Genomic DNA, 18,198 nt, shown 5'->3' on the forward strand with positions numbered 1-18,198 from the left:
AGCACAGTGACCGTTGACATGGTGTCTGTCATGCAGGATAGCTCAGGAGAGCTTGTTGCTCAGTTAGTTTCAGCTCACTTTGAAACTTTTTCCTGAAGAAGGAGGCGAGCTCGGAGCCTGATCATTCCTGGAGAGTGTGTGTGCCCTGAACAGCATGACTAGTCCTTGGCATGACAAGCGTCTATGCACAAATTTGCCACAAGTGTTCTAAAGGCACCTTTACATTAGACCTGCTGCAGAAAAGTCTGTGGCCTTGTCTTGGCTAGGATTTAAAAGTATGTTATTACAAGATGTTAGCTAACACACGATAAATCTCCAGTGTAGACAAAGCAGTAAAGTTTAACTCCTGCTAAGCTGGTCTAATTGAAGCCTGGCATTGAACACTTACGGCTTGTCCACACAGTGCTGCTGACTGAGCCAGGGGGGTTATGAATTACAGAGCGCTCTAACTCCCCCATATAGAGCCCGCTGGCACAAACTAAAAGGGTAGGTAGTTCATACTGATGTAGTCAGTACCAAAGAGTGCGTCAAAGGCCTTTAAAGTCAGTGGGAAGATTCCCATGGTTCAGGCCCCCATTGAATCCAGTTCACTTCCTCTTAGTCTTATATAAAATAAACAGCAACTTCTACTTTCCGATACCTCTCCTTTGTCTCAAACAGGCTGCTCCAGACTGATTTATTTAGCTAGCTCCGTGTTCACCAAGTGGATTTACATTATTGATGGGGCACGCTGAAGCCAGGCTGTGTGCTCTTCCCCTTTCACAGCAGGGAGTTTGAATTCATCTGTTTGCAATTACTTGAGTTGCTTAGAGATCATAAACAACACGGCTCTTGTGAAGGATGTGTGGCTGTACTGCCAGCACTCAGAACTCAAAACTGTATTCCATAAATCAACCCGGTGCTGCTCCAACCCAGAAAACAACTTCAGCTACCGCAAGCATGCCCAAACGGTAAGTGAAAATTTTGTTCTTTACTCTTTAATAATCTGACATTTGTCTTAAAGTTCATTATGCAGACAGATTTGTCTATATCCATCACAAGAGATGGATTCCACAGCATGATGGCTCATCTATAATTAGTTTCCAGCACTTCAGCGAAAGTAATCATGCTTTAAATTTTAATAGAACGTGGGAAGAGCCCTTCTCACCAAAATGACTTCTGGTAAAAATAAAAACCACATATGCTGCGCTCCAGAAGTGGGAATGGTACAGAGGGGAAAGTGCATAGACCTGCTGTATTTCTCCAGGGTGCACTCCAAACCAAGTCTGAACATTTACAATTGCTGTCGTACTTTCATGCTTTGAAAATGAAAATGAGCATCCAGTGGTTCTCAACCAGGGTACGTGTCCCCCGGGGGTACGCAGAGGTCTTCCACCGGGTCCATCAACTCCTCTAGAGATTTGCCTAGTTTTACAACAGGGCTATCTACAAAGCACTAGCGAAGTCAGTACAAACTAAAATTTCATACAGACAATGACTCGTTTATACTGCTCTCTATACACTGAAATCTAAGTACAATATTTATATTCCACTTGATGTATTTTATAATTATATGGTAAAAAGGAGAATAAGCAATTTTTCAGCACTAGTGGGCTGTGGAACTTTTGTATTTTTATGTCTGCTTTTGTAAGCAGGTGGGTTTTAAGTCAGGTGGAACTTGGGGATACGCAAGACAAATCAGACTCCTGAAAGGGTACAGTCATCTGAAAAAGTGGAGAGCCACTGTGTGTTACAGTTTGTTCCACTTATTTCATATTTCATACAAATGATGGGCCAGAAGCTGAGTCTGAGAATCAGAAAAAGTCCATTGTTGTTGGATTATTTTGTGATAGGAGTTTGTAAGAATATTGATCTTTCCACTATGGAGGAAACTCGTTCCTCTTTGAGGAGCCCTATGATATAGTCTGTGAAATGGAATAAAATGAGTAGAAATGAGTCAATTAGTTTATGAAGGAACTAGTCACACAAGGTTCACCAGTGTAACAGCATTTCTTCCCTTTTGTTACCAGCCTACCTATATCCAAGCAGCTGGCTTCTGTGAAAGGTAAGGAGACCGACTCCACATGGTTCCTTAATCCTTTTGGGTTCTGATTTTCAAGACAGAAAACATCAACAGCAGGAAATAATGGAAATTTAGTGGCGACCCCAAAATCCCACTGCTCAGGCCACAGCCAATGGCAAATAGAATTGGAAGGGTTGTGAGTGAGTCCTCTGCCCTTCACTGCTGGGCTTTTGCAGACAGCAGAATGGGACGCCCCTTTTAGAGGGATCTCCATTGCAGAGTGATGGGGGCATGGAAATGTAATTAACCCCAGACTGTGTTATGCTTCCGGGGGGATCTGCCCAGGCTCAGGGAACATGGGGCGGGGGAAGACTGCATCTCACACCTTGTTCTGCCTCCGGCTTGCCCCTTCCCTCCTGCAAACCTATAGGGAGCCCACCTCAGGGGACAGGAGAAGCAGAGCTGCTGCCTCTTGAGGTCACAGGCTCTACTTTAGAAATGGGGAGCCAAGGTCTGCCCACATCTCTGGGGCATGATCGGGCCCTCAAGGTGGACCCAGGTCTTTGGGATTTAGCCCGTTGATCTAGCTGGGCGTTGAATACACTCAGTAGTTCCCAAGATTTACCCCATGCTTAGAAGTTACACCTCCTCTGCCTGAATGTTTCCACTGCATTCTCTGCCCGTCCCTAGACAATACTGCCCAGCAGGGGGCCAGCAGGGGGCCCAGCAGGGGGCCAGCTCAGACCCCTACACCACTTAAGTTTTACAAGGAGAGTGTAAGTGAAGCCCAGGCCATGTGCTGGCTCTTGGCGCAGGGGTGAATTTCACCCTGCCTGTACGTCTGTATTACAGTGGCATCTACAACGTGCTTTGTACAGACTCACCGGAAGAGCTAGTCCCTGCTCTGCAGAACTGGGACAAAACCCAGACGGGAGGGCAGAGTGAGGGACAGGTGGGAAACGACAGGTCAGAAAATGGGCTTTTTACCATGATGAATTTTGAGTTTTTGGTGAAAAATCCTCTGTCAAAATATTTTGGCTAAGACCAAATATTTCAATTCTGAAATGCCACCCTGGGGCCTCACTGGAGTTGCAGTTTGGGCACCTCATGAGCCCATTCTCCTCTGGAGACTGGGATCCCTCCTCAGACTACATCTCCCATGATGCCCCACATTGGGGAAGGGAGGCGGTACATTATGGCTGTCACATGGCTACAGTGCATCCTGGGAGATGAAGTCCAACTGGGGAGCATCCCCATAGAGGAGACAGGGCGCAAAAGGCACCTGACCACAACTTCCATGAGGCATCGTAGCAGCATTTCAGAATCATAATATTTACATTTTTAGTCAAAAGATATTCAGTTCTTCAATGGAAAAAAATCAAGATTTCCTGCAGAAAGCAGACACCTTCCACGGAAAATTCTGTTTGGTCAAAAACTCAATTTTCCATCAAAAAACAGTTTCATTGGAAAAATTGTCACTGGCCCTAGGTATAACATAAGAGAATCCAGCCCTACATATTTAGTGCTATGCCTGTGTAACCCTGCTACACTGAGTGGCTTTCTGTGTCCCCCCATCCAACCCCCTCCCCACCCCCGCCAGTGGCTGGATCACATTTAAGTTTAAGTCTGCCGCAGCTTTTGAACTAACAGACCCAGTGACCTAGACCCACAGCACTGGTTATACCTGGCTCACTTTTTGTTAGTGCTTTTGTTTTATATTTATTCATAGCATAAAATCTTAGTGGTAGGGTGCATTGAAATTTTGGCAGGGCATAGTGCATGTTGGTACCTCGCTTGTAATAAATTCTGGGCCAGATCCTCAGGTGGTACTAATTGTCAGAGGTTTATTAACTTTCATGGAGCTACACTGATTTGCACCAGCTGAGGGTCAGGAGACCAAGTCAGAGCCGGAGTCAGGCCTGCTGGTCAGAACCAGGAACCAGGGCCAAGGGTCAGAACCAGAGTCAGTCCAAATGCCAGAGCCCAGAGTTGAGACAGAGCTGGAGCCAGGAATCAGAGGCGAGGGTCAGAACCAGATTACCGGGAGTCAGGGAAGGCAGGAGCAAGGCTGGGACAGGAGTGGAACAAGGCTGGGTGCAGGGCAGAAGCAGAGCTTGGAGTAAGGCAAGCACAGGAAGGCAGAGAATCTACAGAGGTGCGCACTGTTCAGCTGTGGCCCAGAGGCACTTGTGATTGGGCAGGCACCGCTGCAGGCTCTCATTCCTGACGCTAGGGCTGTTTCTAGCACAAGATTTTCTATAATATTGCAAACCTTTGTATGTGTCATCGTCTTCCCATAGCTCTCGGGAAAGGCTCAGACCTGGAGAAAGCATTTGCTACTGCGGCCTTGGTTTACAACAACTCTGCTGACCCCGATGGCAAACTCAGCAAAGCTGAAACCAAAACGCTGCTGCAAACCCAGTTTATGAATTTCATACAGGTAAGAAGAGCATGTCGAGCGGGTGTCCAGAGCCCAGCCCTGTGCATGTTCACCTCGAGGACAGGTCAGCCCCTTTTGTCATTGCCGGTCAAGATGTTTTCATTGTGCGCTGTTCGCGCAATCGCAGCCGACTTGTATACTTGGAGGCATGAAACATGCATTGGACAAACTGAACTATCCAACTGCCAATCTCCTTTCCGGGCGAACCCTTTGCCCCGTGTCTGCCGTTCACCTAACGACCAAACAAATTATTCCTCAGCCTGGGAAGGCATTTTGGAGGCTGCAGATACAACATGCATATTGACAGGTTTCAGAGTAACAGCCGTGTTAATCTGTATTTGCAAAAAGAAAAGGAGGACTTGTGGCACCTTAGAGACTAACCAATTTATTTGAGCATAAGCTTTCGTGAGCTACAGCTCACGAAAGCTTATGCTCAAATAAATTGGTTAGTCTCAAACATGCATATTGTCGCCTTGCAAATCCCCAGTGAGATTTTAATGACTATGTAAATACATTCTTGATGGATTCCTTGTCTGTATTCCTGGCCACCTCCATATGCAACACAGGGCAAGAAATTGAGAAACCACGGTTAAAGTATCTGCCTGCATTTCCATCTGGAATGTAGCACAATTACAAGGGCTCAAACAAAGACTGGATACTGGGTATTTGTGGCAGGAAGAAATGCACACACGTTTAATGCTGCATCTGCCATTACATCATAAACACCTGACATGAGAATCAGACTTAGACCCCCAGGGCAGCTGACGCCAGATAAATTGCAGAGGCATAAATGATCTCTCTAGGAGACGGAGAGTTGAAAGCACCATGTTATCAGCACCTCTTTTTGAGAGTGTTAGTGACAGCTCTACGGGGGATCTTGTCATCCCAACCTTCCTAGCTCTGTCTGGAATAAAAACACAGTATGAGAGGAGGAAAGGAACTCAGTGGAGGTTGAAATAAGGGAAGAATATATTATTTCATATGGGTTCTAAATACATAGGGCCAGATTCCATGATGCACACAGCTTCCATTGGGTGCAGAAGAGAGGGGAGGCTGTTGGAGGGCCAGATAAAGCTTCTTGAGTCTTCATCTGGTGCCAGCACTGGGCACAGTTTCGAGCAGCCTATTGGCTGCTCTAACATGCACTACTTATGAATTATCCATGCTTAAGAAATAAAGATTGGATTTTCCCCAGCACTCCTGGCCAGCAAAGTTAAGGACAAAAAAAGGAATATTTTAAGTATATTAGGAACAAAAGAATCCTAACAATGGTAGTGGTACATAATTAGATAGAAATAGTAGAATTGTCAATAATAATGCAGAAGAGGCAGAAGTGTTCAATAAATATTTCTGTCCTATATTTAGAAATAGGCAGTTTATGTATTCATATCCTATGATGATGATGATGGAAAATAGTAAGTCAGGAATATGAGCAGCTACTAAAGTCAGAAATGTTTAAATGAGCAGATCCAGTTAATTTGCATCCCAGACTTTTAAAAGAGCTGGCCACAGAGCTCTTTGGACTTTTAACGTGAATTTTTCAATGGACAATGGGGGCGTCCTGGAGGACGAGAAGAAAGCGAATGTGCCAATAGTTAAAAAGGGTAAAAAGACTTGTCAGTCTGACATCAATCCTGACCAAAATGATGAAAAGGCTGATACAGGACTTGATTAATAAAGAACTAAAGGAGAATAGTATAATGAATGCCAGGTTTATGAAAAATAGACCCTTTCAGTCTAAGTTGATATCTTCTTTGGATTACAAGTTTGGTTGATAAAAGTAATAGCTTTGATGTAATATACAGTAACAGCTTTGGTATCTGGCATGTTGCGGGAGTCGGGGTACTGGCAAGTAAAAAATTGCAGTTAACTAAGAGGGAGAGAGTTTGGGTGTGGGAGAGGGCTCGGGGCACAGGGTCGGGGTGCGGGAGGGGTTTCGTGGTGCCAGATCCAGGTGGCGCTCACCTTGGGCAGCTCCCTGCAAACAGAGACTTGTCGCTGTCCTCCTCCCGAAGGCACCGCCCCAGCAGCTCCCACTGGGCACGGTTCCCAGCCAATGGGAGCTGCGGAGCTGGCACTTGGGCTGGGGGCAGTGTGCAGAGCTGCCTAGCCACGCCTCCACCTAGGAGCAGCAGGGACATGTTGCCATTTGCGGGGAGCCACACGGAGCCAGGTAGGGAGCCTGCCGGCCTCGCACCAACGGGACTATAAATCGGACTTTCATTGAAGATCAAAAATGCCAGTTTATAGAGCTTTCCGCTTGGTAGAGTGCTGGATAACAGTTTTTACTGTACGTAGTTTTCTGTAAGGCATTTGACTTGGTACCACACAACATTTTGATTAATGAACTAGAATAATACAAAGTCAACATGGGACACATTAAATGCATTGAAAACTGGGTAACTGATATGCCTCAACATTTAATTGTAATGGGGAATGACTGAGGGGGTCTATTTCAAGTGAGGTCCCACGGAGATCAGGAAAGACTGATGGAGCTCCAACTATTTAGCTTATCAAAGAAAAAGGTTACGGTGTGACCTGATTACAGTTTGTAAGTACCTATATGGAAAACAGAAATTTGGCAATACAGGTCTGTCCATCTGGCAGACAAAGGTATACAAATCAGATGTCAAGAATTATAACATTCATAAACCAGTCAGAGAACACTTCAATCTCTCTGGTCACTCGATTTCTGATCTCAAAGTGACTATCCTTCAACAAAAAAACTTCGAAAACAGACTCCAACGAGAGACTGCTGAATTGGAATTAATTTGCAAATTGGATACAATTAATTTAGGCTTGACTAGAGACTGGGAATGGCTGATTCATTATAAAAAGTAACCTATTTCCCCTTGTTTATTATTTCCCCCCCCCCACCCACCCACTGTTCCTCAGACGTTCTTGTTAAACCCTGGATTTGTGCTGGAAATGGCCCACCTTGATTATCATACACATTGTAAAGAGAGTGATCACTTTAGATAAGCTATTACCAGCAGGAGAGTAGGGTGGGGGGAGAGAAAACCTTCTGTAGTGATAAACACCCATTTTTTCATGGTTTGTGTGTATAAAAACACCTTCTGTATTTTCCACAGTATGCATCCGATGAAGTGAGCTGTAGCTCACGAAAGCTTATGCTCAAATAAATTGGTTAGTCTCTAAGGTGCCACAAGTACTCCTTTTCTTAAAGGTATAAGAAGCTCCAGTGGTTTGTTGTTAAAAGCTAGACAAATTTAGACTAGAAATAAGGTGCAAATTATTCACAACAAGTGTAATTAACCACTGGACAACTTCTCAAGTTTTGTAGTGGATCCTGCATCAGTGGAAATTTTAATATCAAGATTGGATGTTTTTCTAAAAGATTTGCTGTAGTTTATACAGAAATTCATTAAGGAAAGTTCTGTGGCCGGTGTTACCCTGGAGGCCAGACTAGATGTTCACAATGGTCCCTTCTGGCCTTAGAATGTATTAATTTCCTGTGAGACATGAAGAAATTGCAATGACAGGCATGATTATAAGAACCTGGATGGATGGATGGATACAAAGGCAGGAAAATGTATCAACATTTACATAAATGTTTTGCTATTTTCAAGAAGATGCTGGAAAAAAGGAATTTTGTGTTAAAAACTTTTTTATTAAAATTCTCCACAGGGCCAAGAAAGCAAACCAAAATACCAGGAAATCATTTCTGCCCTGGACGAGGATAAAGACAACAAAATTGATTTTGAAGATTTCATGATCTTGCTCCTCAGCCTCGCTCTGATGTCAGACCTCCTGCAGGAGATCAGAAATGTCAGAACCACGAAATGAGCTGTCCTCCCGGCAGAGACTGAAAGGAAGAGCTGTGTACATAAGGGAAGTGGGAAAACAGGGATAAATGGCAAATATTTGCATGCACTAATACCTACAAATATTTTTTTCAGATTTGGGAAAACAATCCATTTTCTATTTTTTTGTTTAAAAAATGGAAAATTTCCTTGAGAATTTTCCTCAGCTTTTTTTAATTACTTTGAAAAAATGTTCACAGAAAACATCATTTTCCAACTATCTCTACAACTTACACAGGGTAGAACCTTCCACTCCTAAAAGCCTAGAAGGAATTTCCATTTGATCATGTATGTTATAATAATAATAATAATAATAATAATGACTAAATCTTAGCACTTTTAAATAGCACGTTCCATCAAAGGGCTTGGAATTAATGGACCTGCACTATCCACTCAAGAAATAGATCTTGGAATCATTGTAGATAGCTCTCTGAAAACATCCACTCACTGTGCAGCGACAGTCAACAAAGCAAGCAATGTTAGGAACCATTAGGAAAGAGATAGATAATAAAACAGAAAATCTCATAATGCCACTGTGTAAATCCATCGTACCCCTGGATCTTGAATACTGTGTTCAGTTCTGGTTGCCCCATCTCAAATACATATATTAGAATAGGAAAAGGTATAGAGGGCAACAGAAATGATGAGGGATATGGTACAGCTTCCACGTGATGAGAGATTAAAAAGACCGGGACTATTCGGCTTAGAAAAGAAACTAATGGGGGGGATATGACGGTGTGGAGAAAGAGAATAAGGAAGCGTTATTTACCCCTTCACATAACACAACCACCAGGGGTCACCCAATGACATTAACAGACCATAGGTTTAAAACAAACACCAGGAAGTACTTTTTCCCACAACACACAGTCAATCCAGTGGAACTTGTTGCCAGGGGATGTTGTGAAGGCCAACAACCGGGTTCAGAAAAGAACTAGATACGTTCATGGAGGATAGGTCCATCAACGGCTCTTAGCCAAGACATTCAGGGGTGCAACCCCATGCACTGGGTGTCCCTAAACCTTCCAGGATGACAGGGGATGAATCACTTGATAACTGCCCTGCTCTGTTCATTCCCTCTGAAGCATCCAGCATTGGCCTGATAGCAGACGGGACACTGGGCTAGATGTAGCATTGGTGTGGCCCAGTATGGCCGTTCTTATCTTCACTGGGGAAAAAATAGCCCATGGAGAGGTCAGGTGGCCTATTCCATTGTGCGCCATGAGACAGAGATAATGTTCTAAATGGACCCCAGATAACCTGACTCTCCACGGCATGCTCCGTCTCATCTCAGTTATCACGTGCTCAAGAATGATAACTGAGTTTAAATCAAAAAGAACAGGAGTACTTGTTGCACCTTAGAGACTAACAAATTTATTTGAGCATAAGCTTTCGTGAGCTACAGCTCACTTCATTGGACGCATGCAGTGGAAAATACAGTAGGGAGGTTTTATATACACAGAGAACATGAAACAATGGGTGTTACCATACACACTGTAACGAGAGAAAATGATGTTTTCTGTGAACTTTTTTCAAAGTAATTAAAAACACCCATTGTTTCATGCTCTTTGTGTATATAAAATCTCCCTACTGTATTTTCCACTGCATGCGTCCGATGAAGTGAGCTGTAGCTCACGAAAGCTTATGCTCAAATAAATTTGTTAGTCTCTAAGGTGCCACAAGTACTCCTGTTCTTTTTGCGGATACATACTAATACGGCTGCTACTCCAAAACCTGAGTTTAAATCGGTTGCTTTATGATCTGAAAATGACCATGCTAACAACTGCCCAACAAGTGGGTGGGAGAGGGCTTCTTTAAAAGGTTGTCTATTGAAACTGACACCAACCACCCAGCTCTGTGCCTAATTAGGGCCAGATCCTCAACATAAGGATGTTTCTGTGCTGAGTCATACCAACTGAGGCTCTAGTTCACACTCAATATAGAGCCTATTAAAACACCCACTCTCCCACACACCACAGAAAATCCACAGCTTTTTAAACAGCCCGGTACGGTAGGGTACAGAAAACACGTCCAAACTCCAGTTCTATGGTCAATTTTTCAATTTTTACATGGGGAAAGTTTCTAAAGGAGGAATTGGAAACAAAAGAGATTTCTCTACAAGATCTTGACACATCCTTAAAAGAGCACTCTGGTGACAGAGCCAACAAAGCCATTACAACCTCCTAATTTTCTCTTTCCAGGTCTGGAAGAGACAAGAGATAACGATTTAGCCTCACCCTATTCTTGCTTTCGTTAAGCAGAAAAAGAGAAAAAAATAGCCCATTTATTGTTGACCTTTGGTTCTAACGGGGGGGTGGGCGGGGGGGGGGGGGGGGGATAAGGTTTTAGGAACTAGATTTAGGGCAGAGGGTTTAATAGAAACAAGAGGAAGTATTTCTTCACACAACACACAATTAACCTGTCGAACTCATTGCCAGGGGATGTTGTGCAGGCCAAATATATAAGTGGGTTCAAAAAAGGATTAGGTACGTTCATGCTGGATAGGTTCATCACTGGCTATTAGCTAAGGTTGTCAGAGATGAAACCCTATGCTCAGGGTGACCTTGAACTTCTGACTGCCAGAACGTAGAAGGGAAAGATAGTGGTGGATCTCTCCAGCTGCCTTGTTCAGTACATGTCCCCTGAAGTTCTGGTACTCGCTGCTGTTGGAGACAGGATTCTGGGCTAGATGGACCATTGGTCTGATTCACTATGGCCATTCGTATGTGGTGCCCACTGGCCATAAGAGCAAGCACTCCTAGTACAGTTATGGCTGTGGGCAGCTATGCAGCTTTGCTACAGAGGGTGTTCTTGTGTGAACTTGGACTTTTTGTGGTTGCCCAGAGCGCTCCAGTCTGACAGCTTAGATGCCTGACCTGACACACACAATGCATGAAGCTGGATCCTCGGGAGGCTGCTTAAAAGCTTATCTTGCTTAAAAGGCTCCTGTCATGTTTCATTTAAGATCTGGTCTTGATCCTATTGAAGACAATAGGAATCTTGCCATTGATTTCCCATGGCAGAGGATTAGAGCCCATACATTTATTCTAAACTAAATAACCCCAAGTAAGTGCTAGGGAATCTAGAGAGGGTCTAAGTGGATGTAACTTACAGCTTCTTCTGCTTACATCACTAGCACATCAGTATAGAATCCCTCCAGATCTACTCGGGTAAAAAGAAGCTCATGCAGCATTCAGAGCAGATGTTTAAAACCTGACCTGGTTTTTTTTTGCAACTGCACTTTGCTGATGTAAATAACGGCAGCCACAATTTAGGACATCGGAAGGTTAAAGGGGTTGATCCAGTTCCCAAGGAAGCCAACGGGAGTCTTTGCACTGATGTCAGGGGGAGTTGGATCTGATTCTAAGAACTGCCCTGAGAAGTCTGAATTATACCTGCACTTTCAAAGTAGAGGTTTATGGTAGGACTCGGCTTATGTTTACGTTAGGACTCTTCATCTTCCACTTACAAATATTTGATCAATGGAGCGACATCTATTGTCACCCTCCTCATTACCAAGCTGGTTTCTGAGATGCTGTAAATTGCTATGTCTGTAACAGCCGCAGCCGCTAATCCCGGTGACAGTACAGACTTCATGTGTTCAGCTGGCTGCCAGGAAAATAGAATTTCCATTTTCCCCCCGGAACTCAGCCAGAGAAATGCAGGCGCGAGCGTGCAGCAAGCTGTGCATTATGCAGCAAGCACTTCTTGTCTGACATCTTTCTCCGACAAACGCTTCTCAGTAGTTTTCTGTTCACATTCCATATGCCAAAGGACTTAGGGTGCCGGTCACTGAGTGTAGCTAAAAAATGCCCAGGTGTTTCAGTGGCCACAAGGGAAAACTCAGCTTATTTTTAGCATATCTCCGGGTGGTTACCGGAGAAGCTTTTACCTGAGTTTAATTCTTCAGCTCTAGAAGCTCATCGTGACACAGTCAACTGCATTCCTTAGGCAGGACCTTTCAAATGGGGCTCATCTTTGGGGAGATTTTGTAAAGCCAACGTCTTATTTCACCCAAACAGCGGAAGTTCTTTCCCTGAGATTCAGGTAGTCCTGGCCCTATCAAAGTGAATGGGAATTTGATGTCTGGGGGGGTCAGGATTTCACTCAATGGGGCAGATCCTCAGCTGGTGCAAATTGTCATAAGCTCTGTGGAAGTCAACAGAGCTAAGACAGCTGGGGGTGCGGGCTCTGGGGTGGGGCCGCGGACGAAGGGTTTAGGGTACGGGAGGGGACTCCAGGCCGGGGCAGGGGGTTGGGGTGTGTGAGCGGGTGCAGGGTGCAGGCTCCGGGAGGGAGTTTGGGTGGAGGAGGGGACTCTGGGAGGGGGTAGGGGGTTGGAGTGCAGGCGGGGGGGTGAGGGCTCCAGCTGGGGATATGGCCTCTTGGGTGGGGCCGGGGATGAGGGGGTTTGGGGTGCAGGAGGGGGCTCAGGACTGGGGCAGGGGGTTGGGGTGTGAGTGGGGTGTGTGGGGGGACTCCAGGCTGGGGCAGGGGGTTGGGGTGTGGGAGGTGGGTGAGGGCTACGGCTGGGGTGCAGGCTCTGGGGTGGGGCCAGGGTGCGCGCGTGGAATCTCAGTGCAGATCTGAACACACACTGCACAGCTGGCCTCAGCTCTGTAATGAGCTGGCCCAAACCCCCAGGAACGAGGAGGGCTTTGAAAATCCAGTTTGGGCCCATCTCTAATCAGAGCAGGCTCTTTTGCATAGCGGACGACACATTTTATGCTGGCCCCCGTGGAGTCAGCAGGTGATACCTGCCCATTCTGTTCTGAGCTGAACTTCTTGCCAGGAGCCCGGGGTCTGAATTCAAGATGCAGATAATTTTGCACAAATGTTTTAGCAAAGGTTCAATGTGCGCTCTGGCCTGTGTTGCTCTGATTCTCTATGCTGGGCACTGCACTTTTAAGTCTGCCTGCTTGGGAGGTTAGGGAATCGTCTTGACTGAGACCGACCTTCTGCTTGCTCCCTCTTTTTAAATTAGTTCTTCGTTATTTTCTTTAACCTAAAATAAGCCACTTGGGCTGCAAGTGTATGCTTTGCTCTTTTCAAAAGGGAAACAGCACACACGCCCCCCTCCCCCCCCGCCATAACGGCTTACCTTTGTGTCTTCTTGCGAGGTGCATTTCTTGCTGCATGAATCCAACAGGAATGATTACAGCTGGCCATCTCCTGCCTCAAGGCAGGATGACAGTGCAGCTACGGCTCACACTTTCGAGCAACGTGGGCAGCATTTAAACCCTGGCTTCATTTTAGGGACCCTGTTTAAGAGCATCTGAACAGCTCAGAGGGCAACGTGAGTAATGCATTGTCTTATGAGCTTACTATTTTGTGCTGAAATTACCCTATTTCCGAAGTATTATACTTTAGAGCAGGGGCAGGCAAGCTTTTTGGCTTGAGGGCCAGATCTAGACATGGAAATTGTATGGCTGGCCATGAATGCTCATGAAATTGGGGTGGGGTGCGAGGGACGGGGGTGTGCGGGCTCTGGGGTGGGGCCAGAAATGAGGAGTTCAGGGTGCGGGAGGGGGCTCCGGGCTGGGGCAGGGGGTTGGGGTGGAGGAGTGGGGAAGGACTCCGGCTGGGGTTGCAGGCTCTGGGTGGGGCTGGGGATGAGGGGTTTGGGGTGCAGGAGGGTGCTCCGGGCTGGGATCGAGGGGGTTGGAGGGCAGGAGGGGGATCAGGGCTGGGGCAGGAGGTTGCGGGGAAGGCTCCAGGCGGTGCTTACCTCAAGCAGCTCCTGGAAGCAGCAGCACGACCCCCCCGTCCAGCTCCTACTGGGAGGCGCAGCCAGACAGCTCTGCACACTGCCCCATCTACAGGCACCGCCCCTGCAGCTCCCATCGGCCATGGTTCCAGGCCAATGGGAACTGTGCGGGCGGTGGTTGGGCCAGGGGCAGTGTGCAGAGCCCCTTGGCTGCCCCTACGTGTAGGAGCCAGAGGGGGGACATGCTGCTGCTTCCAGAAGCCGCGCAGAGTGGGGCAAGCCCCTGACCCCGCTTCAGGGGTCCTGAAGGGGCAGAAGAGAGGGAGGCTGCTCCTGAGGGAACTCTCCCCACAAGGGGACACTCAGGAAGCGGCAATCCAGTTCCAGAGCTACACAAGAAGGGCCCCAACCGTCTCCATTAAGAAGGATTAACGGGGGCGGGGGGACAATGGTGGGAGAGAGTTTGTTCCTTTGGCATCCCCACTCATTGCACCCCCAGATCTGCTGCGGGCCCTCACTGGAGGGCGGCATCTGTTAAATGTTCACAGTGCTGCTCATAGCTAGTCTGAGGTTCTGCCTCTACGTGTTTCTTGGCGCGCTCCTGGGCAGTCACGTGGCCATTTTGGTCTCCGAGCTCTATGGCGATGCACATGGTGTCCGAGGGACTTCACTCCCATGCTGTCTCCATTTTATTGTTCTCTTCATCTAACTCCTAGCTGTGAGCAACGGCTTGGTCTTTGTGTCTGGAGGAGCCCAAGGGCCTGATCTGGTGGTGGTTCTACCTGCAGAAATCATTGGGCATTCAGGAGCCTTCAGACTAGAGGCTAGTAAGTCTCTTCCGGTATATTTGTGTTTAACCCCTCCCCCCCGTCAGAGTGGGTGGACCCCCATTGATGTCAGTGGGGCTCCTGGTGGGTACAGAAGCCTGCTTGTGCAGAGCAGCTTGCATGATCCGAGTCCAAACTTCGGCTTAAATTTACAAACTCAAACCGTGCTGCACTCTGACATCCTAGATAACCCGCTGACAACACGCAGGGGCCAGCTGGCCTCCTGCCACATGAGAGGTTGGATCAATAGAGAATAAGTGTCGTGGTAAATGATCATTGTTGCAAAACGTACTTTACTGTATATTTTCTGGATGGCTTGTCTGGGGATGAAACGCCCCAGGGCTTGCGAAATACACTGTCCGTCATGGAGTGCCCGCCAGAGTTGGGACAGCTCTTTGCCCTGGTAAAATGCTAAAGCCCGTGTGGCTACTCCAGCTTAGGAAACAAAATGGCAGAGATGCACCAAGTGCTAGAGATTCACTATGCCGGCTGGTGGCTGGGCCAACCATCTGAAACCAACGTGTACGGAGAGACCTCCTTGCTCTCCTGTGACAGAGACACGGAGAGTTCTCGAGCCTACAATCGTCGGTGTTGTACCAGCACAAGAAGCAGGGTGGTACCTGGCTGAGGACGCTGGCAAAGGACTCAGGTGAGCTGGGTGCACACCGATTGTGTCACCCTTTGGGGGCACGTCACTTCAGCTCAGTGCCAGTGTTTGCCCTTCCCACCCTTTGTTTGCCTCATCGGATTAGATCGTTAAATCAGGGGCAAGGACCGAGGTTGTGGGCAAGGCCTAGCACGATGAGGCCTGGCCGTGGTCTCTGTGGAATGCACTGTTTCTCTATCGTTTTTCATAGTGGATAATCTTGTGGTTGCTCTATTTACTCCTGCCCACCCCTGCAAAAAGAAAAAGCGAGGGAGGAGAGGCTGAGGCGGAGAGTCCAGTAAGCGTACATCAGCAGCAACATGTCCTCAGAGTGCAACCCTCTTGTCCCAAACCGTGGGGCGCAACCCCTAGGGCAGCACGGAGGAACGTCCGGGGAGCATGATGGGGCCCAGGCCAGCTCCCATGGGGTGCAGGGAGGGAGCACACCCAGCCCCTCCCCGCCCCCAGCTCTGTTCCGGTCCTGCTCCCAGCCCCATGCCTGGCCCCATCCCCAGCCTCGGCCCCTGGCCATGGCTCTGTTCCTGGCCCAGGTCTGAGGCTGGGGGTGGGGCCAGGAGTGGAGCCATACCTGGCCGTGGGCCCGGCTGCCGGCCCCCACCGCCGCCCGTCTACATCTCCACTCCCACCCCAGCCTCGGCCCCTGGCTGCAGCCCTGCTCCTGGCCCCAGATCCATCCCCCAGCTGTGACCCGGCTCTAGGGGGATTGGGGGTGCAGACAGGGATAACTGGGGGGGCGCAACCTTCAAAAGTTTGGGACTGCTGTGCTGTTGCATGGCAACATTAAACAGTCCAAGGATTAGCAGTATCCAAAGAGGTAGAGGAGGAAATTGACAAAAGGAGAGAAGCTGGGGGGGAATCCTCATTTCACCACTGAAAACGTCAAGCTGGTTTGGTTTGGGTTTTTTGTTTTGTTTCTTTTTAATAAGCGAAGAGTTAGGGCTGGGACTCTGGGGCTCACCCTCAACACACAGGCTGTTACATTAAATTCTGCATGGACTGATTCATTTTCCAAACCCAGCAGATCATTTGCTTGACCCCAGAGTCAACTGAATTAGTATATATCTGCTACATTAAGGGCTGGATTCTGTAGTCTTGCCTCCTGCAAGATGTAACATGATCCAATGGCTGGAAGTTGAAGTTAGGCAAATTTAGAATGGAAATAACGCATAAACTTTTAACAGTGAGAGTTGTTAATAATTGGAGTGGCTTACCAAACGTCGTGCTGGATTCTCCGTCACTGGCAGTTTTTAAATCAAGATTGGCTGTTTTTCTAAAAGATCTGCTCTAGCGATTATTTTGGGGAAGTTCTCTGGCCTCAGGAGGTCAGACTAGATTATCACAGTGATCCTTTCTGGCCTGGGAATCTATGAATGAAAGAATGCGGAATCTCATTGGGACTACACACATTAATACAGATTGCAGAAGCAGTCCCTGTATAACATGTTTTAACTCTGTGTGCAACTGGAAATGTTAGCATACGTTCAAGGTATGTAACCAGGTCTGGGAGCAGATCTTTGGCTGGATCTGAGTCCTTAGGTCAGTTGAAGCTGAGACTATTTACCGTGGCTAAGGATCTGTCCTCTGCAGTAAGAATTTCATAGACTTTAGTCTAATTAAAGAAAGAAATAGTTAAATGGTTAGTTCTACAAGAAATTTCCTACATATTCAACTCATCTCATGCTGGAAGAAATGGTCTAATTCTTTCACTGACACACTTCATTAGGCAGCAAGAACAAACTGTAATAAAGAACTCAAATTAAAAACAGATCATACAATGTTCCACATAGCAATTTCTAATATTAATACCTCATTCCATATACAACTGAATTATATGGATGAGATCATTCATTTCCCTCTGGCAAAAAAATAGCATATTCATTAAGGAAGAACAGTTTCTATATAAAACTTGACATTAATAAGCAGATCATGTCGTATTTAGCATTAGTCTAGTATCAACAATGGCTCTCTAAGTTTATCATCTGATGTGTTCTCCCAAGCCTGGACTGTCCCAATGAATTTGCCTTTACTTATTTCTCTAAACGTTCCTTTTTGGAATGTGTGGCTCAGCGCAGCACATAATCTAAAATTATTAGCGAATTCCTTGGAGGAAAAAGCTTTAAGCTGTGCCTATATTGACTAATCTCCTGATTGCATTCTGTGGGGGTTTGTTTTTGTTTTTTTGACTCTTTAGCATTTGGAGTGGGCTAAGCTGAATACAGAACCCAAAGTGAGATGCAATTTGCATACATAATTGCCAGCAGCAAGGCCAAACAAAATAGAAATTTTAACAAGCACCCTAAGCTAATGTTGAATGCACACTGACGAGAAATGTTTCAGCTTCGCGTGTGGGATAGAATGGTTGAAATTTACCACCGTGTGGTTTTTTTCCTTAATTTTTCTAAAAATAACCCTTAAATATTTGTAATACCTGAAGCAATGCCAATGGAATTAAAATATTTCTTACCCACTGACTTATACGCAACTTCAAGAGAGAGTCTTTGTCACATGCCCTGAAGTTCAGCAAATTTGGATTCTGTTGGACATGAAGGGGAGGGAAGAGTTCTAGACTCAAGGTCCCTTCAGTAAAAACCCTCTGCTCTCCAATGAACAAGCCTAACAACTGTTGGTCCACTGACTTGTCCATTGGAGAGCAACAGCAGTCAGGTAATAGTGCAAGGAGATGAGGCAGTCTTTAAGGGATTTGATTTGGGATTTTTTCAGCAGTGTCGAGCAC

The 18,198-nt window shown here is 46.6% G+C and overlaps 1 protein-coding gene across 1 annotated transcript; it reads left to right on the plus strand.

Annotated features, from left to right (window-relative positions):
- The first annotated feature begins 744 nt into the window (after window positions 1-744).
- SNTN (sentan, cilia apical structure protein) lies at window positions 745-9,103 on the plus strand. Its single transcript, XM_007065949.3, has 4 exons — window positions 745-950; window positions 2,010-2,044; window positions 4,303-4,442; window positions 8,091-9,103. The coding sequence occupies exons 1-4, from the start codon at window positions 841-843 to the stop codon at window positions 8,247-8,249; spliced, it is 444 nt and encodes a 147-aa protein (XP_007066011.1). The 5' UTR covers window positions 745-840; the 3' UTR covers window positions 8,250-9,103.
- The last annotated feature ends 9,095 nt before the right edge of the window (window positions 9,104-18,198 follow it).

This window comes from Chelonia mydas, chromosome 7 (genome assembly GCF_015237465.2).
Source record: "Chelonia mydas isolate rCheMyd1 chromosome 7, rCheMyd1.pri.v2, whole genome shotgun sequence".
In the NCBI taxonomy this organism is placed as follows: Eukaryota; Metazoa; Chordata; order Testudines; family Cheloniidae; genus Chelonia; species Chelonia mydas.

Coding starts and splice junctions, on each gene's coding strand:
- SNTN (XM_007065949.3), top strand. CDS start 841: ATGTGTGGCTGTACTGCCAGCACTCAGAACTCAAAACTGTATTCCATA. Junction 951..2,009: donor ACCGCAAGCATGCCCAAACG/GTAAGTGAAAAT, acceptor TTTTGTTACCAG/CCTACCTATATCCAAGCAGC. Junction 2,045..4,302: donor GCAGCTGGCTTCTGTGAAAG/GTAAGGAGACCG, acceptor GTCTTCCCATAG/CTCTCGGGAAAGGCTCAGAC.